This window comes from Cibotium barometz, chromosome 8 (genome assembly GCF_041138505.1).
Source record: "Cibotium barometz isolate CiBa-2024 chromosome 8, ASM4113850v1, whole genome shotgun sequence".
In the NCBI taxonomy this organism is placed as follows: domain Eukaryota; kingdom Viridiplantae; phylum Streptophyta; class Polypodiopsida; order Cyatheales; family Cibotiaceae; genus Cibotium; species Cibotium barometz.
In genome coordinates, this window is record NC_141053.1 from 23,538,738 (window position 1) to 23,562,177 (window position 23,440).

The 23,440-nt window shown below is 41.5% G+C and overlaps 1 protein-coding gene and 1 long non-coding RNA gene across 2 annotated transcripts; one reads left to right on the forward strand and one right to left on the reverse strand.

Moving 5' to 3' along the window:
• The first annotated feature begins 3,201 nt into the window (after positions 1–3,201).
• Positions 3,202–4,662, forward strand: LOC147636062 (uncharacterized). Its single transcript, XM_086801494.1, has one exon. The coding sequence runs from the start codon at positions 3,262–3,264 to the stop codon at positions 4,273–4,275; it is 1,014 nt and encodes a 337-aa protein (XP_086657620.1). The 5' UTR covers positions 3,202–3,261; the 3' UTR covers positions 4,276–4,662.
• Positions 4,663–12,219: 7,557 nt separating this feature from the next.
• On the reverse strand, positions 12,220–12,960 carry LOC147636063 (uncharacterized). The gene is made up of 3 exons (XR_015266388.1): positions 12,831–12,960; positions 12,598–12,650; positions 12,220–12,494 (listed from the first exon to the last, which is right to left on the reverse strand). It is a non-coding gene; the product is annotated as an uncharacterized LOC147636063 (long non-coding RNA).
• Positions 12,961–23,440: the final 10,480 nt, after the last annotated feature.

Below are 23,440 nucleotides of genomic sequence, written 5' to 3' on the forward strand. Positions count from 1 at the left end.
AGGATTGTTTCTTCTGAGTATTTATGACCCCCCCTCACCAAAAAAAAAACATACGTTGCATGCAAAAAGCTAGAGACACTTGCATTGTTGTATATTACATTTACTATATCACTTATAATAGTAAGCCATGTCATGCACTATGTGTCCAACTCGAAACCCCTCCACTAACTACTTAGTACCTACTATGTGTCCCAACTCGAAATGAAGGAGACGAAAAGGATTCCAATGTGGTGTAAAAAAGATCACATCAATACCATATCATCCCACCTTGTTTTCAAATGGTGAGGGCTCCAATGAGAAGTTCAAGGTTTAGGAATGACCATGAACATACCCAAATGATTCTCTCTCTCTTCACACTCTTGTGGAAACATTGGTTGCATCTTTCGAGAAAGGTGGGGGTGTTGAAAATGGGAGGATCTTTGTGGGACCTCCCATAATTGCCCAAGTTTCAACAATGTGTCATGGTGATTGTTGAAAGCTTCACACTAGCAATACAATGGCTTAGCCATCTCATGTATATAAAAAGTGTCATAAATCCATTCTTGTCATACCTTTTCAAACAAGCAAGGCTTCTTATCTTGTTAGTCTTACCCTCTTGTGTGGAAGGTGTTCAACACTTTCTCAACCTTACGTATAGTCCCTACCCCTAGAAGGTGTTCAGCATTTTCTCTTTGACTTTACCTAGTCCCCTCCCCACTACCATTTTAAAACGATGGAAACTAGAATCATTTATTGGATATGGTATCAAGTTCTCCATATCCAATAAATTATGATGGTAAAATTGTAAATAGACTAGCAAGTATCAAGTTCTCCATATCTAATAAATTATGATGGTAAAGCTATAAATAGACTTCATTGATGCCATCCCAATTGTGATGTTGCCTAGCCCACACTTAGAAAGCTTGTCTAATTAATGTGTTTAAAAGAACACCTTGTTTGCAAGTCAGAATGAAAAATTATACAAGTAAAAAGACCAAAACAACCTACCTGGGTGGCGATCGAGCACAATCGAGTGGTATCTTAACGCAGGCGCACTCAGCAAATAGAGCTACAGGTGGCGACAGCTAATCGGGCGGCAGTCCCCTCTAGTCTTGCCAGTCGGGCGCCTCACCAATCCCCTCCAACTCGGGCGCCTCACCAATCCCCTCCAACTCGGGCAGTTTTCTCCAGCTCGGGCAGCGAGACAGTTCACCAATCCCCTCAGGCTGGGGTAGCCCCCTCCACCTCGGGTAGCCAACCCGTTTTACAAGAAGGTGTAGCCAACAAAGGGAGAGAAGATTGCCAATACTGGGAGAGAAGGCAAGCCAGGTGCCGTAATGACGGGTGGCAAGATGTCTGCGGACAACAAAGAGCTTTATGGAGAAAGCTGATTGTAGCGAATCTACAAGAAGAACACCATTGGGGTGCACGCCTCTGAAGATGATAGGCTGGGGGGTAGCTAATGAAGAGCGCACGCCTGGTTTGGGTGACGCAAACAGTGGAGACACTGGAGAGCTAAGGCTAGAGGGAAGAAGAGCACCAGTCGAGCGCATGCCTCTAAAGATGACCAGGCTGGGGTGGCAGCTAATGAAGTGTGCACGCCTGGTTTGGGTGACGCGAACGGTGGAGACACTGGAGAGCTGAGGTTGGAGAGAAGAAGAGCACCAGTCAGGTGCACGCCCTGGTGCGGCAGCTAATGAAGAGCGCACGCCTGGTTTGGGTGATCTCTAGGAGCGTGGAGTGTAGTAATCTCAGGCTGTGAACCTTCATGACGGCGGTGTTCACTGGGTCGAATATTCTTTACCAGCTGGGCATGCCTTCATTGCCGCTGCCAGGCCTACGATTACTCAACGGCCCCCTGGATCCACAGCTCACACTCCCCAAACCTTCTCCATCGTGGATCCCCCTTGGCCATGCCCGTGGGGGAAATAGAGTTGAGGCCACAACATGGTTAGCGATTGCTTCTCCCACGACGTGATAAGAATCTTCTCATCTCATCTCCTTATTAGCGATTGCTTGAAATTAAATTGGCATTATTTTATTCACTAACTTTCGTCTTCTGGACATTCCAATCAACCTCGATCTAGCTAATTCTTTGGTGTGCAGGTTGGCCCGGCTCTCATCGCCTCTCATGACGTCTCATGATGATTCAAAAGCAGCAAGTTGTGGTGGGGGTCACTTTAGTTAGTCGCATGTTTCGCCTCTCATATGGCTTCTTTGCTTGCCACATATGCAACATGCCACGCGGCAAGCCGCAAGTAAGAAATGTAATAGAAGTACATTGTATATAAATGATACATGGCAATTTCTCTCTTTGTTTAAATTGTACAAGTTGAATCACATGCATGCATATAAAATGACTTGTACAACATACTTTAAACAAAATTTATGGCATGCTCAATCTAAGTGATAAGATTTTGTATAATATATATTATCAAATGCATGATTGAAAAAAATATGTGCATAAAACAAATTGTCTATAGAACAATACCAATTGTCCAAGGTATAATTAAATTTGTACGACGTAATTTTTTTTCTAAAAGTATGATATATCAATCCACTTGTACAATTAAGAGTGACATGTGCCACTTAATGATTGGATAACTGTGTTTTTTGTGTGTTAAATTTTCATTAGGATTTATTACTATTTAACACATACCATATGATATCATTACATTTACAATTTTCATTAGGATTTATTACTATTTAACACATACCATATGATATCATTACATTTACATTTTTTCACATATGTTTGTAAATTTTTTTGATTAAATTTGAGATTTTCATGTAGATTTGAATTTGTTTTTGGGGTTTCTAGGAATGTGTACACCCAATTTTGTTGTCGATATGAGTTTGTTTTTTTTTTGGGTGGTGGGGGGGGTCTAGGAATGTGTAAATCCCAATTTTGTAGACACAAGAATTTTTATTTAAAAAAAGGAAGAAATACAAAAAGACGTGGCCTATGTGTATCCACAAGGTCTTGTCATGTTGTGGATGGGGCCAGAAGCCAGAAGTCTTGGAAGTTGGCATTATGTTTCTTCGGATGGTTCGCTCACAATTCTTTAAAAATACAAGATAAGACGAGAAAAACCGGCCCAAAGAGTATCCACAAGGTCTTGTCATGTTGTGGATGGGGCCGGAAGTCAGAAGTCTTGGCATTATGTTTCTTCGGATGGTTCGCTCACAATTCTTTAAAAATACAAGATAAGTCTTAAGAGGAGAAAAACCGGCCCAAAGAGTGGGTGGATGTGGTGGTGTTAGATAAAAAGGTTAGTCACGATGGTCTCCTCCTCCTCCTCCTCCTCCTCCATCGCCATGATGAGTGCCGCCATGAATCGCCTTGGCTTCTTCGGCATCTTGCAGGTTACCGCACGAATCATCCACAGCAACTTCAAGCACTTCCTGTGTATTGCATTGACCTTGCAGCTTCTCCCCTATGCTTTCCTTGTAGCCTTTACTCCAGCTTCCAACAAAGACACTATCGCAGCTACCGTCTCCATGATCTACAATGCCACCACAGGCCAGTTACCACCATCTCCAGATGATAATATTGCCGTCCGGCCACCCTACCCTAACCCTCTCCTCAACTCCGTCATCTTCTTCATCTTTGCCCTCTTCATCGCTTTGGTTTCGATGCCCCCCCTCTCTTTCAGCATTTGCAGAGGCTATCTCCACAAGAGCCTCCAGTTCAAAAGCTCTCTCATGGCCATCCCTAGATCCGTCACAAACATCATCCTCACCAAGCTTTGCCTCTTTGCAACGTTTATGGGGATCATCACAGCTACGACGATCTTGATCATCTTTTTTGCTCTCATATTATCAGCTATCAAAGTAAAGCTAGCCGGCCCTGTGATCATTTTGTTCCTTGGGTTGAAAGTAGGGTTGGTCTACTTAAGCATAGTATGGAGCCTGTCTTACCTTGTTACAGTTCTTGAACAGAAGTGGGGCTGGGATGCAATGAGGAGAAGCAGCTATCTGATAAATGGAAGCAAATGGCTGGCTTTCCGGCTGACAGGTTTCTTCGTCTGCTTAATAAGCTTGCTGTTTCTTCCCATCTCGGTTTCCAGGGATGCTTCAATGCTTTGGAAATTTAGTGTTGCAGCTGTGAGCGTTAGCCTGCAGGCCTTCATATCCCTCTATAGCATGGCTGCGCATGTAGTTCTCTACCTTTCATGCAAGAGCTACCACAACGAGTCTGTGGAGACCTTAATCGCAGCAAGCGCTGAATTTGGTGAAGAGCCGGCCAAGTACATGGATCTTGAAGGTGCAGCCTTGAACGTCATTAACGTGTAAGAGAGCATAAATACCCTCGAGTTTGTCATTATGTGATACGATCTTTTACCGCCTTCCATACATAAAATCAGCACGCCAATCAATCTTAGTTCATCTCTTATGTGTCAAGCCTTATACTCCACACCATAATACATCACACATGCATTCATCCACAACAGCATGCCATCGAAGAAGATATGTTGTCCACACCATAATACATCACACATGCAACTCATCCACAACAGCATGTCATTGAAGAAGATAGGTTGTACACACCATAATACATCACACATGCACTCCTCCACAACAGCATGTCATCGCACATGCATACTAGAACCACACACATGCATTACTCACAATCATAGCCCATTTGATTGGCTACTATTAATAATATTAGTGGTCCCGAAATCTTTGGCACACCTTTCCAAATCTCATGATGGAAATAGAGATTGGGCTTCTTTGTTGCCCGTTACATCTTCAGTGGTAGAGGTGTTTGTTGTGCTACTTATAGTCGAAAAAGAGGATGTTGAAATAGTTTTCTACCCACGGGGTGCATCTTCCTTGTTTTTAAATCAACATCTAGGATTCGACTATCCTTCCTAAGATATACAACATGATCAGTAGACCATTATACGTAAGTATTATAAATTTTCATCATGAATTTTATCCTATTATCATATAAATATCCTAGCCATCATCGCACCTTTTTTTGGGAATGTGAAGGATGTTGGAGGTGCATTAAAATCGTGTATAGGTGTAGTGGGGATTGCAAGATGGAAAAAAGAATGCCAAGCCTATCCCACATGAAAAGGTAGTGTAGAAGATGAAAGAGTATATATAGTCCAAAGAGACCTCTCCTATCTTCAACTCCCCTAAGCCTGTCTTTTGTGGAAGACGGGAGGGTTGGTTAGGCAAAGTGGGGGGACCTACCTTAGCATGTCAAAGCCTCTGCAGGCCCATGTGGATGTGTGTGCCTCTAGGGATGTTAGTGGCTCTAGGGGTGTGTGTGCCTCTAGGGATGTTAGTGGCTCTAGAAAGCACGCTAGACACATATGTTGGGCAATCTTTATATTTGTGGTGTGATATCATGACACATCATAGGCAGTGTGGCAACTCTTGGTTGCTAAGATGGTATTAGAGCCCCGGTTCATGGTCTCGGGTAGCTTCCCTACGTGCTTGATTGGAGGGGGATATGGGGATTGCAAGATGAGAAAAGAGATACCAACTAGTCCCACACCTACAAAGGTAGTAGTTGCAACCAAATGTAGTCTAATGGTAACCAAACTTTGCAAGAGTGAGGTTGGTGTTCCTCTAGGGATGTTAGTGGCTCTAGAAAGCATGCTAGACACATATGTTGGGCAATATTTATATTTGTGGTGTGGTATCATGACACATCATAGGCAGTGTGGCAACTCTTGGTTGCTAAGATGGTATTAGAGCCCCAATTCATGGTCTCAGGCCACTTCCCTACGTGCTTGATTGGAGGGAGATATGGGGATTGCAAGATGAGAAAAGAGATACCAACTAGTCACACTAGTTACAAGAAAATGTAGTCTGATGGTAGCCAAACTTTGCAAGAGTGAGGTTGGGGTCCCCATATACACTCTTGCAAAGTTTGGTCACCATCATACCACATTTGGTTGCAATGTGCTTTGGTAGGGCCCAATTTTTAGGAGGCCACAACACATTGAAAATTGGGCCTTTTCAATGCACAATGCAACCAAATGTACTCCAATGGTGTCCAAACTTTGCAAGAGTGAGGGCGGGGTCCACACATACCCTATTGCAAAGTTTAGTCACCATCGGACCACATTTGGTAGCAATGTGCGTTGGAAAGGCCCAATTTTTAGGGGACGCTCTAAGGCCACAATACATTAAAATTTGGGCCTTGGCAACTAAATGTGACCAAACTTTGCAAGAGTGAGGGTGGGATCCACATATACACTCTTGCAAAGTTTGGTCACCATCAAACCATATTTGGTTGTAATGTGCATTGGAAAGGCCTAATTTTCACGCATAGCGCACAAACCATGGCTTGCATTGCTCAAAATATCTAATTTGGCCAATCTTGAGACAAGGGCATGCCTCCACAAATTGAGTATTTAAATCGATTTGACTCACCTCAAGAAAGCAAACCCCATGTTTGATTAACACACTCTTTGAGACTCTTTTTTGCAATGCTTTCTTGAATGCTAGAGAAGCTCTATAATTCTCCTCCCAAAATTTATGGTGTTATAATCATTAATCAAACGATTACAACTATCATCCGTATCTAGGCTTTTCCTCCTTAAAGAACCACCTCTAAGAGTGTGTGGTGCTATGCGAATAATGCGAGAGGTAGCTCTCATCTCGCTTGCCAAGTGGAGTCTACATATAGTGGCTACAATAGCGCGACGAGCAGCCAATGCATCCAAGCTATTCCTCTTCTTGATGGATGCATATGAGCGACAAACACTATTAAGAACCTTAGCACACCTGCTTCCTCTCTCGACACTCACCAATCCCAGTAGTAGCCCTACACTCAGCTTGGTCAGGATGGTCAATAAGAGATATGAGAAATAACAGATTGTGACAAGTGAGTGAGATCTTGAAAAAAGTTGTGAATGATTTTGGACACACGACGTGTATGGCTAGCTTGTCTATGGTGGCTCTTACATTCACACTCTCACTAGGAGGAGGAGGCCCACATGCTTCAACCAAACCAAGTGGGGTAATAGTGTTATGCCATGTCATCAATGATGAGGTGGCATGTCATGTCATCAATGTTGAAGTGGCATAGTGAGGTGACACATTGAGATGGCATGTTGAAATGGAATGCATGCTATGTGTAGGTGACATGTCACACACGTGGCCACATTTATGGCCACCTTAGGGGTACATTACCTAACCTACTTTACCAAGCCTAATTAGACTTGGGTTTGGCTTGGAAGACAAGAAACTACTCAAGTAGTGCTATTTTCACATAAAATGGATGAAAATATACCTTTTCTTACTCAAATTAAACCAAAATATTTTCTATAGATTTACCATGATTAGCACTAATTTCTCACATAAAATTATTGCATAATAAAATAAAATCGAATCTCTACAATTTATATACTAACTATTTTCAATTGCTCTAAGACTTTGAAGTAAATTTCCAATGGAGATCTCAAAAAATCTAACTGTTAAGAATGAAATTTGACCATATAGTCACATTATCCTCATAATTATCTACGCTAGGATCATTTAATCAAGTAAAAATACATAATGTTTGATATAAAGATATGATGTACAAAAAAACTACTCTTTTTGTATACTTTCAAAACATATAATAATTATTTTAAAATAGAACTTACATGCAAGAGTTAAAACAAGGAAGTTTTTAACATTTTATGATCGTATTGTCTCCCTATATGAGTTTGGGACCTACCATATGTACTATATTTGTGATGTAGGAAATTTGGCGTTTGAAATTTTCGATTTTCAATCGGACCATATATTTAAGTGCACAACTAAGAGTGTGATGTTTCATTAAATGAGCTCAATGTCAAATTCCTTTACCAAGTGGGTGAGATTAGCCAAATTTAGTAAAAGATTGATTGTTTTTTGCTTAAAAAACTTGCAAGGTGATCCAAAGTGAGGATCCTTATTGTATGACCACCCTATAGGTGATATGAAGGAGCTAAAGCTTCCTTTCAAGAATCCCACTACACAACACGTAGAGGTGACATTCAAAGCATGGCTTGACATCGCGATCAAGGATATATATTGGATCTCTATTAGTGTGTCGAATTCTATGATTGGCCATATACAAGATGTAGTGACACTTAAAGATGCATGGATACCTTGGTGTGTAAATAATGAAGGAGCTAAAGCTTCATGTGACGATAATACATTATACCACTCCACAATATTCAATTATGACCCTGATTCAACATACTACCATATCTTTTGAAGCATGGCAAGTTCTTAAGAACCAATATGAGACGAGGAACCAGACAAGGATTCAAAACCTTGAGAATCAATACAATAGATAGAGCTGATCACAAATTGTAGCTCATACACAATGATGTGCATGGTCCAATGATAAGGACTATTTCTCTGTAATGAAACTTATACTTTGTTACCTTCACTATTTATGACTATAATAAGTACAGTTGGTCTTACCCTATGAAGAAACAATCAGAAAAATTTTCTCATTTTCAACACTGTTGCTATGGTTGAAAATGCAACTAGCTTAAATGTTTAAACTCTGCATTCTGACAGAGGGAAGGAATACATGTCTAATGTAATTAAATATTTTTTGATACAAAAAGGCATTAAGGATCAGTGTACAACTCCTTATACACCACAAGGTATTGCTGGGAGGAGAAATAAGACTCATGGAGATGATTAGATGCATGGTTAAAGGGTAGCAATTTTCACACAAGTTTTAAATGGAAGCAGTTCTTTGTGCTACCTATGTGTTGAACAAGTATGGCATACTAAATCTTTGAAGATTATCACTCCTTATGAGGCTTGGTTCAATCAAAAACTTAAGTTAACCATATGTATGTTTTTGGTTATTTGGCATATTCTCATGTGCTAGCACAAAGCAAAACTAAGCTTGATGGCAAGGCAATGAAATGCATTTTTATTGGTTAGAGTGCTAAAAGCAAAGTTTATCATCTCTAAAATACTCTCACAAAAAATATTATTGTCAATGGAGGTGTCATTTTTGTATAGGATTATGTATATCCAATGATGGAATTCAATAAGAATTCATATGCCAATTCTCTGGACATGTTTGATGGGTTATCACCTATACCAGTATTTGTTGATTCTCAGCAGATTTTGCCTCTACTGATCCTTTTTTTTTAAGGACTTGATGCACCAACTTTAGATAAGTTGGATGATGCAATAAATAATGAAAGAGCAATCAATGAATCTAGGCTTATGCCTAAATGGGTTAGAAGCACCTTGCAAGATAGCAAATTATTTTCTCCTTTGCAGAGTAGAACCAAATCTAGGGCTAGAACCACTTCTTCAAACTAAGCAGATATTATTGTGATTACATTTCTTAATTCTTTACATGCTATAAAATGAAGCTGAGCCTTTTGAAGAGACATGAGAAGATTCAAATTGGGTAAAAACCATGCAAGATGAAATCCATGTCATTTAGAAAAATGATACTTGGGATTTAGTGGATCTAGGAGTCTACCACTTAGTAAGAAAGTTGTTGGTACTAAGTGGGTTTTTAAAGTCAAGAGATAGGAAGATGGATCTGTTGATAGATTTAAGGCCAAACTTGTTGCAAAAGGTTATGCTCAGCAAAAAGCAATTGACTATGATGAGACTTTTTCTCCCACTTCCCATATGACCGCGATACGATTTGTTATTGCTTTACTAGCCCATCATGGATGGAAAGTGCACCAATTGTACATCAACACATCGTTCTTGAATGGTGATTTGCTGGAAGAAGTTTATGTGAGTCACAACTAGTTGATTTTACCCAAGTAGTTGATTTGATGGAAGAAGTTTATGTGAGTCACAACTAGTTGATTTTACCCAACTTGGTTTAGAACAAAAGGTATGCAAGCTTAATAAAGCTTCATATGGTTTGAAACAGGCACCCATAGCTTAGTACCACAAGATTCATGCCTATTTGACTGGACAGAGATTTCAAAATAGTCCTACGAAAAGCACTTTATATGTGAAGAAGGATAAGCAGGATTTTCTTGTTGTCATTCTCTATTAAGATGACTGCTAGTGTGAATAGGTACCAATGACAATTTCATTATAGCAACTTGCCTTAAATTTTGAGATGTCAGATCTTGGTCTTTTGCACTACTACTTGGGTATGTAGTTTATACAGCAAGATGATGGTCTAGTCATTAAGCAATCTAAGTACATCAAGGCACTACTCAAAAGGTTCAATATAGAAAGTTGTAAATCAATTGCTACACCAATGGAACCTGCTGTTAAGCTTAATTTTTAGGATACCGATGAACCATTCAACATAACCACTATGATCAAGCTATTGGATGCCTAATCTATTTGTGCAACTCACGACCAAACATCTAGTATGGTGTGTCACAGCTTTCAAAGTTTATGCGTTGCCCATAGGCACTAATCTTTGGCAGAGGCAGATAAACATATCTCCAGATACTTGCAAGGCACTCAAGATCTTGGATTGTTCTATGCCAAGGAGAGTGATTACAATTGTAGGTCATTGATTCCAACTAAGCAGGCGAATATGATACACAAAAGTCCACATATGGAAACTACTTCTTTCTTGGAAATTTATGCATATATTGGCTTAGCAGAAGCAGCCAACTATGGCAACATCATCCTGTGAAGTTGAATACAGATAAGCATTCATTGTGACAGTTAAATGTATATGGTTGAGTAGATTGATGGAGGATCTTTGTGTCCCTAACACCCCTACTCCTTTTCTCACTTACAATCAGAGCGCAATGGAAGTTGTAAAGAATCATGTCTTTCATGCTAAGACCAAGCACATGTTTGAGGTGCTTTACCACTATGTCAACGAGAGGTTCCATGCAGGTGAGATCAATACAACCTATTGCAGTACACATGACGATGTGGCATATCTTTTCACTAAAGCCTTATCATGTGAAAAGTTTTAAGGCCTTTCGCAAAGCTTTGGGCATGTTCCCTTTCAAAGACTGATCTGCAATCTCTGTAAAACTTCACATTTGTACCACATGGGAGGGTTTCTAGATATATGGTAGTATTGCACTTTGAGGCTATGTACTTATACCATGGGCACTTTTAGCCCACGAGGTTTTTATTCATCGCCATGGACACCTTAGGATTAGCTAGTGTATAAGAAACCTCATCCACAATTTATGGTTTCTACTCATTTGTACTTTCTCCTTTGTACTTGTAGAGAACTTCATCTCTCTCCTTTGAGTGTGCGAATCTCCCACACACTCTACACCTCTGTGTTCTTGTCTTTAAGAACTGTGTGTATGTGAGTCCAGCTCCATTCTGTGAGTTAACAATAAGGCCTCCTATATGAGGAGCAAGTCATGGATGATGGCCAAATGTGAGTCTCCTATATGAGTAATAGTCATGGATGATGGCCAAATGTGGCCAGGCAAATAGGAGACGGCTTATGTAGACTTGGTACTCTCTTCCAAGAAGGATACATGCTTGTGTCGGCTATGTGCCCACATTAGTTAGTGATGGATAGCAAACCGAGGAGGATACACTGTTCTCGGGTTGTGGGGACCTAGACAATCTAAGATGGCTTTGGGAGCTACACCAAAGTCTTTGCGGGATTTTGTTGTAGTGTAATAAGGGTCCCAATCGAATTATATGGTCAGTTGGTTAGTTTGGGCCGAGTCATGGGTTGGCCAACGTGGTCGGCCCACATCCATTCCGACCTTGGTTACTATATAAAGACTAGATCGGCAACCTTAGTTTATCATCAAGTTCACTTTGTTCAAGCGCTCTTGTAAGCAAGACATTCTCCATCTAGAGTCTGCCTAAATCGCCATCAAAGCACTTTACCCAGTGTCTGCCTAAATCCCCATCAAAGCTCCTTACCTAGGACAACATGACGAGTGGATAGACTTTTTCGAAACCGATCATATTTTCCTAACTCTATAAGCTAACTCATATTCACCATCAAAGTGCCTTACCCAAACCAGAGTCTATCTAAATCGCCACCAAAGCTCCTTACCTGGGAGTCTATCTAAATCGCCACCAAAATTCCTTACCTGGGATGACAAGAGTGGGTGGACTTTTCCCAAACCAGATTATATTCCCCTAACTCTATAGGCTAACTCATATTCTAGAATAACCACCAACACAAACGGAACGTTTGAAAAGAAAAACTTTGCCCCAAACGTTAGGCTTTGATACCAAAAGTAAAACTACTAGTTAAGTAATTCAACGAAAAACTTTACACAAACACAAGCACACACATAACTTCATCTCTATATGGAGCAGAAACTTTATGTACAAGTTCTGGGGTATACAACAAACGTAAGCATGTTCGATTATAATTCAAAAGGTCATTAGAATCACAACTGTACACCAGCGAAACCAGCACCGGTTTTCAAACCTTATCAAGAAGGGTACAAGTAGCCGTTAATTCTTGAGACATAGAGATCTCTGAAATTTCTTCAATAGCAGGAGATTTAGAGCAGCCTTGACTAAGGCTCTGGCGTATGATCCGCTGAGACAGTTTTACATGCTGGGCTGCAGATATAGTCTTCACGATTCACCCAAAGCTCGCGTTGTCGTTCCTGGTGGTTGAAAAACAGAAATACGCCTTGATGTAAACAGGATTGGGGGGAGAGAGAGAGAGACACACACACACACACACAGAGAGAGAGAGAGAGAGAGGACCTGCACATACTGTTGGCCGCTCGATTCGTGGGAAAACAATTGCAGCGCGTCACCTGAAAGTATGAGAGATCATTAGGGTTTAAGATGTTTGCGTGTGCGTGTGCGTGTGCGTGTGCGTGTGCGTGTGCGTGTGTGAGAGAGAGAGAGAGAGATTGAGAGAATTTTGGCGTCTCAGTATGTGCGTTTAAAGATGATTTCCCGTGTGAGTGTGCGCGCGCGAGAGAGAGACCGACCCTCGGGGGGCTTCACGGAGAGTGCAGAGACAGTGAGGAGGAGAAGCAAGCAAACCCCCAGCGGCGGGCGAGGAGCCATTTTTTCACAAGCAGCCAACGATGTATAGGCATCTGTTCCTCCGTATTTAACAAGGTGTACGTGGATGGCATCCACGATTCCACACACGTGCCCATACACCAATGGCCTACCTATGCATTTCTAAATTCTGATAGCTCCAGGGCTTGGTCGGCGGGCCACCCGAGTTTTGACTCTCGCTCGTGTTACCTCCACTGACCAGTCTTTATGGTATCCTTTGACTTGCGTGCAAACCGCCCTTCAACCCTATTTTTGATTTTTTTTGCTTAAAAACCTTACCGCTTCGGTTTTAATGGTATCTCTTCAAATTGTCCCCCCCCCTCTCTCTCACACATCATCTTCATCACTTTGCTATGGCCATGTGTTCTCTCAAAAGTTCAAGCCTTGGTGGTGTTTGAAGTCTATTTTTAGAAGGGGCTTCTTCCATTGCTTTCTTCGTTAGAACATGTGGACAAGAGGTGGAGAGATGTATATGCACAAAGGGTTTTCAATCAATATATATGCTTGGTGTGCCGAGTGGGTGCTCGCCTATGTTGGAGAGTTTATGTCAAAGGAAATTCCCAATGATTATGTGGCTACTAGCTTTTGTGGGGTGGGAGTTGGGTCACTATGTGAAGGTTAGTTATAAACCCCTTATCAATACATTTATGGATTTTAACCACACTCCATTTGTTAATTTAAGAGTCATAAAAGTAACCCTTTTTATCCAAACTTATACAAATTTCACTTAGAACCTTGTCTATGCGAATTTATAAGTCTATAAAAGATAAAAGCCTTTTTGTTGAATTCACGTGCTAACTTATATATTGTTAGAAAACCATGTTCTCAATGCTCCACCCTCGTGACGTTTCTATGGGTGACGGATGTGCTCTATTTTGTAAGGTCTCCTTTATGAGGAGTAGTCGTTTTGTGGTGAGCGTCTGGGCACCCTAACAATTCCCAATTTAGACACTAGATGGTACCTAAGTGTTGCCAAATACTTAAGAGATGGCTTATGTAAACGTGGCACTTTGCCAAGTAGGATGCATGCTTGTGCAGTCTATGTGACCACATTAGTGAGTGTTGGATAGGATACACTTTGTTCAGGCTGGGACCATTTGAGGGTCCAAATGGTCTACGTAAAGGACCTATGGGGGAGCTTCGTAAAGGACCTATGGGGGAGCTGCGTAAAGGACGTATGGGAATATGTTGTAGTCTACTATGGTTCCAGTTGGATAATATGGTCGGTTGGTCATTTTGAACCAAGTCGTGGGTTGGTCAACCTACGTCTATGCCTACCATGGGTTCTCTTTTTTGGCGACCTTAGTTCATCATCAAGTTTATTATGTTCAAGCACTCTTGTAAGCGAGACATCCTCTATCCAGATCCTATCTATCACCATCAAAACTCCTTACTATGTAAGATACCTCCTGTACCCTTCCATACTTCGTGGTAGGGAGGGATCTCACTAGTAAGTAACACCCCAAGATTTCTTATCAAGATTGCCTAATCGGGAGACAATTCTTGACTCTTCGATATACGAATACATTCATGGTCTTGGGAGTCTTACTTAATATTTAACTATATTTTTTGTTCTTTGGAAAGTACCTAACTAATTGAGTCCACCCTACCACCCACTTTCCAGATTTAGGATACAATCAACTATAAGGTTTTTAATTACTAAGAACATTTGTTGGTACAGATGCATCACATAACAAAAGTCTTTGATTTAATTTCTTTCATGGGTTCCTTCATCCCTTAATGCCAACAAATCATTTTAAAATCAATACATATATAATCATAAAATTGGATTACAATACAATTAAAAAAACATCCCTCGGCGCACTAAGTTACATACAATCTAAGCATTGTCACCATTGTGGTGATAAGTTATCGCATATTAGTAAGGTGAAACGTCCCCTCACTCACCTACACTAAACATGAAACCTATGAAGCTCAGGTCTATAACCCTGGAAGGAGCCCACGCCCTTCTTTGTGGTGGGTTAACCATCATAAGCAGTTGCCCCAACTCTGTAATACTCAAGAGTTGGCTGCCCCCGGTGGGAGAATACCCATTTGCCCCAAACCGATCACTTCAAAATGGTTATTCACAAGAGAACATGTCCCTTGATTTAATTTTACAACAACTTTAAAATATGTTTCCAATCTTGTCGAAATCTTGCATCCATGTTTCACATAGCAATCATGCAACAAACATACTCACATGAGAGAGATATCCTTTCTCTATTTTCTTAAAGAAAACTTTTCCTAGTTAAATACATCAAACAATTCTCTGTTCTTAATCAAAACCTCTAGGGTTGGTCCCACTTACACGGTGAGGTGAAAGTCACATATTTGCAATTACAGGAAAGTGGACTGGTCCTCCACTTCCTTGGGAAACATTTGTAGCTACCGTTTTTGGTATCCTCATCACGGTCAACTAGCCTTGGATGCCCACATCTTTGGCGTTCTGCACGTCCTCCACGAACCATTGTTCTTTGTCATGGTTGAGCCTTTTCTTGTTGTCGGAAAGTAATTCACACGTCTTGTGGAAATCCTCTCTTAATTTAGAATATATTGAGAACCCCTTGGAGGTAACATTTCCAATCCCTCAGTTTAACCACTAGGCTTTAGGCATAATATCAAGTTGTAGTTATTTTCTTTATCATACTAGTGAAAAATGGAGAAATGGAGAAAGATCTTGAATGACCGAGAGGGAGAGATATGGTAGCAGGAAAACAAAACAAGAGAGGTGGAGGTAGTTGGAGAAAAGACCAAGAGAGGGAGAGTGGGACTAGAGATTGAGAGAAAGGGAGAAAGAGACCAAGACCAAGAATTCTAGAGGGAGAAGGAAGTATGTTAGTGGTGAGGGGGTTCGCTAGCAAGAGAGTATAAGAGGGGTGGCGAGGGCTATGAGAGAGAGAGAGAGAGAGAGAGAGAGAGAGAAGGGTACTTGGCGAGGGTGGTGAGGGGCTACATATGAGCAAAGCAAGGAGAGTGAGGGAGTCGGTTGACGGGGCTCAACTCTGACTTCAACACATCAATGACATATTGCTTTGAAAGTTCATCTTGTGATTTTCACTTTTTGATGGAGTTTTCAAACTCCAGGTTTGCAAGTACATGCACATGGTTCATGACTTGCTTTCTTCATGCATCCATCACACGAGGGAACCATCAACATCCACGTTGTATGGTAGGGTGTGTGGATCGAATGGTGGAATGGGTCTCCTAGGGGTTGGCTCATAGTGTGTAGATGAAGAGCCCCCCTAATGGGGAGACGCATCGGGAGACCTAGTGTTATTTTTGCCAAAGCAAAGCACCCTACTTCCCCCCCCCCCCCCCCCCCCCCCCTAGCAAGTCTAGTACCCCAGACTCCCTACTATATTGTCGTCGTGGTGGGTAAAGAGAGACGCGAAAGAGTGAGGGGTTCACTTAGCCAAAGGTGGCAAGGGGATTGGCTGGCAAGGAGATGAGAGAAAGGGTATTAACGGGGTGGCTGGATAGATCCAAGAGAGAGAGTGAGGCGCCGCAGCTACGAGAGGGTAAATAGGGTAAATAGGAAGGTGAGTGAGGGAGAGGAGTGCGAGCAATTAAACCTAGAGAGGGGGGTCACCAAAAGGGAGGGGAGAGGAGAGAAGGCCCTACTGAAGTGAGTTGGTGAGGGAGGTTATGTGGGGGTGGCTAGAGAGGGGTGAACTGGGAGGAGGGGGGGTGGGCGCATCGTAGGGAAGGGGGAGGGGTGAGTGGCTGCCTACGAGCAGAGGGGGTCTGTCACTGAGACGAGAGGAGAGGGGGTGCATGGCAAATGAGCTACGAAGGGGTGGTTGGATGAAAGAGTGGGGAGGTGATGGCTGGGCAAAAGAGTGGTGAGGGGGTTGATTGCTGAACACCACAATGACCAGTGCCGGCCTCGAATGAAGGGGGGGGGGGGGGGGGGGGCGGGGGGGCGGGCTTTATAGGAGCGCAAGGGTTGAGCGCACGGGAGAAAAAACCACTAGCCAATGCAACAAGAAGATGAGAGTGCCAATGAAGCTGGTTGGTGGGGAGAAGCGAGTGGAAGAAGACGATACGTATCAAATCATCAGACCAAGAGGTCAACGGACAGAAAAATAAATAAAAATTATATTGAATCAGGCCTTTAAAATAAATTTTATTTTTTTACTTTTTTTTAAATTTAAAAAAACCCTTGTAATTTTGAGTAGAATTTTACATACTCGGAGCATACAGGTGGACAGACACCATCAATTTTTAATCAAGTTTTTTTGCAAGTAGTAATATTGTTTACTCTCTACTTCTTTTTGCAATTCAATGATTTGTATTGTGTTGATCTAGCTTTCTATTGTGTATTCTTACATGGTATCAGAGCATAGGCTCTAGGGAAAGCTTATTTTTGGTAGTTTGCTATTTGAAGCAGATTTGGAGAGATGATCCAACCTGGTCCACCTTTCGGTCATGGGAAGTTCAAGATTAGGTCCATTATTGATTCATATGAGTTGTGGGAAACCACAACAGGGGTTGATCGAATACGGGTCCTACTTTGGATCCCCAATATATCAACTATAGATCATACTACTAGATCCTATTCTCGCTTTGATCTAATACAGGTCCTACTTTGGATCCCCAATATATCAACTATAGATCATACTACCAGATCCTATTCTCGCTTTGACATGGAGGTGAAGGAATGCAGAGATGCTATATCGTCACCAGCATCACTGATTCAGTGTGATGACTCTGCTTCAACATACTACCATAGCTTTTGAAGCATGGCAAGTTCTAAACAATCAATATCAAAGGAATCAGACAAGGATTCAAAACCTTGAGAATCAGCTTCAGCTTATAGGAAGAAAGGCATTCTAATGGAGAAGTAGCACAGGATTTCATATCGCGAATACAAATCTACAAGATAAGATAGCGTTGCGGTGGGAATCACTAAGACCAGTGAAGAATTGACACGAAAATGCATCAAAGTGTTACCCTTGAAGTATGATAGTTTGGTGATCTCACCAACATGTAACCCACCTCTTACCTTTAAGAAGTGTAGAGGAGGAGATGTGTTTCAAAGCCGGGGATGGTAAGATAAGATAGCATTGCGGTGGGAATCACTAAGACCAGTGAAGAATTGACACGAAAATGCATCAAAGTGTTACCCTTGAAGTATGATAGTTTGGTGACCTCACCAACATGCAACATGCAAGTGCATAACCCACCTCTTACCTTTAAGGAGTGTAGAGGAGGAGATGTGTTTCAAAGCCGGGGATGGTAGCAACATGGCATTCTCCATAAATGCAAAGGAAGGCAAGGGGAAGGACTCTGGTAATCCCAATGCTGCTAAAAAGAAGGACTCTGGTAATCCCAATGCTTCTAAAAAGAAGAAGAAATCTAAGGCAAGTTGTTTCTGCTACGACAAGCCTAGTCACGTGGTTAAAGCATGTAGACTGAAGGTAGCAGATGAGAAGAATGGCACTTTGAAGCCTTGGAAGGAGTTTGAGAACAGTGCTGAAACGAAATTGGAGCGGTTTCTGGCAATAGAAGAAATCTATACAAAAGAAGAACATTCCTTAACGTCTGATGGTTCATGAATCATCGACATTAGAGCATCCTGACATATAACTAGTCAAAAAGGCCGGTAGTCCAAGCATGTGGGAGAGTCCATCTTGGTAACGGTCAGGAATGATACTAGGTATCATTTCTTTTGTTTCTAGCAATGTGGTGATACTAAGCAGTTACATAATGTCCTTTGTGTTCCATACACCACGAGGAATTTGTTATCCATTGTGGCCATAGCTGACCATGACTTGAATAATCTCTTCGATAAGCTTGCCGCAATAATCACCAATGCAAAAGGAATCCAAGTATAAGCTATCACCTTTTATAGCTTGAGATGATGTAGAGATAATTAAGATATGGCATGAGAGATTTGGGCACATGAGCTTTAAAGTCTTGAAAGAGATGCACTAGTCTAGGATTGTGGCACATCTACCAGTAGCTTCAAAGACGTTAGATGTGTGTGAAGCTTGTATGATGGGCAAGCAGCATCAGCACAGGAAAGAAAAACACATGCAGATCTCTATGGTAAAATATCAACCATTGCATTGGGTGGTTCATACTTCTTAATGAATTTAGTTGGAAGATATGGGTGTATTTTCTTTGAGATAAGGTTGAAGTTTTTGTGGAAAGGGGCTAGAGATTTGACATTTGCTCATACTCCACAATAGAATGGTATTACAGATTGCAAGAATTGTACAATGATGGAGATGGCATGGAGTATGCTCAAAGGCAAAGGATTAGAAATTATTTATAGGTTGAGGCAGTTGACACTCTAGTGCATATCCTTAACAGGAGTTACATAAAGGCAATGACGGACATGACACCTCAAGAAGCTTATTGAAATAAGAAACCCTCAGTTACATATTTCAGGACATTGTTGCATGTGTCTTTGGTGGAAACTCCAATGGCTTAGACATCGATGAGATCAGTATTGTGACCATCGATAGTTAGGAGATGAAAAGGGGTTGAGTATTAGTTGGGACCAAAGATCATTATTAGTGAGCGATGATGGATTGGTTGCATTTTTGTGAGTATCCACACCCTCTACACAGTACATCCTCCATTCATACGATCTGTCTAGATTGCCATCTCTACTTGAGACCGCATGGGTGGACATCACCATCACATTTATATCTATCTTACAATTTTAAATTCTCGACGTTGAGTTTAGAGTTTGATATGATAGACATTGGGCTTATGCCTTTCTATTTAGGGATAGTGGTCTCGCAAAGAGCCAGATTGAGTCTTGATTTCAGTAAAAGTATGCAAGAGAAATTCAAAAGGCATTTTCATGGCTACGTGCAAGTAGTGGTTACGCCCTTGGAGGTTAATACGAATCTTTCTATGAAGATACTTCTCCATTGGTACATACGAAAGAGTATAGAAAGTTGGTGGGGAGTTTGATCTTCCTATGCAATACACAACCATTAATTGGTTCTCAAATTAGCCCCAAGAGAACCATTGGAGGAAGGCAAGGAGCGCAGGTGTTAAAATACATCAAAATACGAAGAAGTATAGAAAGTTGGTGGGGAGTTTGATCTTCATATGCAATACACAGCCAGGCATCAGTTTTATAGTTGGTGTCCTTAGTAGGTTCTTAAATCAGCCCCAAGAGAACCATTGGAAGGCAAGGACGCGGGTGTTAAAATACATCAAAAGTACCATAGGATATGGCATCACTTACAAATCGGGTAATTCCTTGACTGGATTTTATGACTCAAATTGAGTAGGAGATTGTGATAGGAGGAAATCTATTTCTCGTTATTGTTTTCTTATTGGATCTGGAATTACATTTACAATGGCACTTTCTTCTATAGAGGCTAAATATAAAGGTAGCATGCTTTCCTTCATGTGAAGCAGTCAAGTTGAGAAGGATCTCAAGATACATGGGTGATGCTCAAAAGGGAGCGATAGCATTGCTGTGCCACAATTAGACGTACATGGCTATCGCCAGAAGCCGGTGTTTCATACTCACACTAAGCACTAAGCACATTGAGATACAATATCATTTTGTGCATGAAATAATTATGGATGGAGAGGTGGATCTTATCTACCTCGACAATAAAGAATTGTACAGACATTTTCACAAAGGCTCTAGGAAGAGATTTGTTGGAGCGCCAAATTCATCAACTCAATGTTGGACCAAGGAGGTAGTTCACCTTATAGGTGGACATTCGGGGGGTGTTGGAAAAGCATTTGCTCCACCCTTCAGTGATGTTTCTATGGGTGACAATCATGCTCTAGTTTTTAAGTCCCACTTTATGAGTAGCCGTTGTGGTGCCCATCATGTCATGTATGGGTCACATGTATGCGGGAGTCAGGAAGCTAAAGCGTTGGATGTTAGGCAAAAATGAATGGGTGCAAGCTAAGGTTATTTGGGCATGGAAATAGATGAATGTAAAAGGGAAAAGGTAGAGTCTAGAGGATTCCAATGAGGTCATTGGGTGATGTCAAAGTGTTGTGACTATTCACATGGAGGAGATGAAGAGATGTGTTCACTTTATGTGGTGCCACTTGGATGACTAGGAGAAGATGAGGATAAGGTCCATTGAGCTATATATTGATGTATCCACAAGCTTGATTACACAATGAGATTATGTGCTTTCCTTGATTAGTTAATTATCATATTCTTAATCATGAGTCTTATCATATGCTTTGAGCCTCCATGTCTTGATCCATGTATTTCAATATGATAATTAAGAGTTAATTATCATATTCTTGATCATGAGTCTTATCATATGCTTTGAGCCTCCATGTCTTGATCCATGTATTTCAACATGGTATCAGAGCCATGTGGTGGTTAGGCTAGGTGGATGCGCTTGTCATTAAGAAGGTAATTAGTGATGTAGGATTTGCTTAAATTATTTTCCTTTCTAGCTAGGTTCTTCTCTCTTGCATTAGAGTGTGTGTGAGACTGAGAGAGAGAGAGAGAGAGAGAGAGAGAGAGAGAGAGAGAGAGAGAGAGAGAGAAGGGAAGGAGAGGAATAGAAGCTGCAACTATAGCCTGTGAGAATGAAGAGATGGCCAGTGGAGGCGATGATGGCTCTGGTGTTGCTACTAGCTGGCATGCTGGTGGGCAATGGTGAATGGGGACATCTGTCTTGGCCCTCCCTAACACCTGTAAAGTCTAGCTCGTCTCCCTCCTCACCTCCATCTCCGCCTTTGCCTTCCTCATCCACCGACAAACAGACCCGCTCCTTCACCATCTTCACCTCCGTGGTCGTCCATAGCTCGCACAAATCTAACTTCCTCATCCACCGACAAACAGACCCGCTCCTTCACCATATTCACCTCCGTGGTTGTCCATAGCTCGCACAGATCTAACTTCTTCCATGGGGCTGCCACATAGATCGTCATATGAGGAGAGAACATTTTGGATAATCGAAGGTCCTTTTCAAGTTTGGTGTGAATGGGCCTCACCTAAGGGGCTATTCACATGGAGCACTCAAAAAAAATGTATTTATGTATGCACTCATGGGCTTCCACAATGAAAATGTTTTATCAATAAGAATTTTCTTTACCAATGTCATGATGAATGGGATGATACGACTACAAATGATCATTTCCAGATATTATGATCCCATGTATGTGTTATGACTGATGTCCATGTGTATGATGGGATGTCTTATGATGATGGATGTCATGTCGTGGATGATATGCCCTATGTTTGTTGAGAAATATGGTACCATTGGAGCACACTAGAAGGTTGGAAGTCAGTAAGGGACAAGGTCATCTAGCAAGTTGCCATATCATCAATGCTAATTTATCCCACATGAGCTCTCAATAAACTTAGTAGCCACCTCATGTAAAAGGGGCACCTTCAAGCAATGTAAACACATCAACTCAACTCAAGCATCAAAATCAAGTAACTCTATTTGTATCATATTTGTCTATCTCTTTTGGTCTTGCCATTTGATCAAGTCATCACGTTTAGCATTGTGTTTGATCCACCATAGTTTAGCCTAGCTCTTGGTCCATGTTTCTCAACATGGTATCAGAGTCAAGATGGCTAGGCTCAGCTTCATAGGTCATTAGGGTTAGGTCCTTCTCTCTCTTCCACTCTTGGAAAGTCGTGCCACCAAATAGAAGTGCTACTGTCCAAGGTAGAGAAAGATTAGGGTTGCATTAGTTTTTTCCCATGCACTTTTCTCTTGCATAAGCACATTTCATGAGCTTCACTAACCCTCTCTTATCCACTCTCTTCTACACATCTCCATAGCCTTCATCAGCCAACACTAGTATCATAGCCTTCCTATTTTCCTTTTCATCTGTCGGGGTGGCATATTGTCTTGTAGCACTAATCAGCAACTCAAAGTTCTCATCATCAAAGCTTTAAGTGTAGAGTTTTTATTTTTTTGGGCAGCATGTGTAGCATAGGTGAGCAAGCAGCCTTGTATACTAAGGTGAGCACCATCTTGAGAGTAGCACACTATCTTTGGATAAAAGGATCAAGGCATAGCAACTATTGCAGACAAGCACTACACAAGAGTTACTAGGCCAGCCCAATAGCAGCTTTGGTAAGCAAGGCCACGGGGCATCACACAGCAAAAGCCAGGTGTCCCATCAAGGCTATCAAGTGCTAGAATGGGGACAACCAAGGCAAAGCGGCTGCAACAAACTGGAAGCACTAGAAAAATAACACCAAGAAAGCTGGGCAGGGCACAAGCAAGCAAAAGCAAATCAAGAGAATGCTGCTTAGACAAGGCATGCAGCTGCGCATGAGTAGCAGCATCAGCAGAGGTAGCACTACATAGCGATGATGATGCATCATGGCAAAACAACAAAGCATTGCTAAGCAGCAAGAGCAAGCAAATGACATGCAGTCGTCATCTCCCATCAGCAAACTCGCGGCACGAATAAGGTCACATTTTTCAGTTTTTTGTGGTTCACAAATAAAATCAAAGATAGGAACACCTTATGGTGAAAAAATAATAATTTTTTTTCTAGAGCCTCTTCCTATGAAAAAAAAAATTAAAACTTGTGGGTGTTGATAAATTGTGGGCCG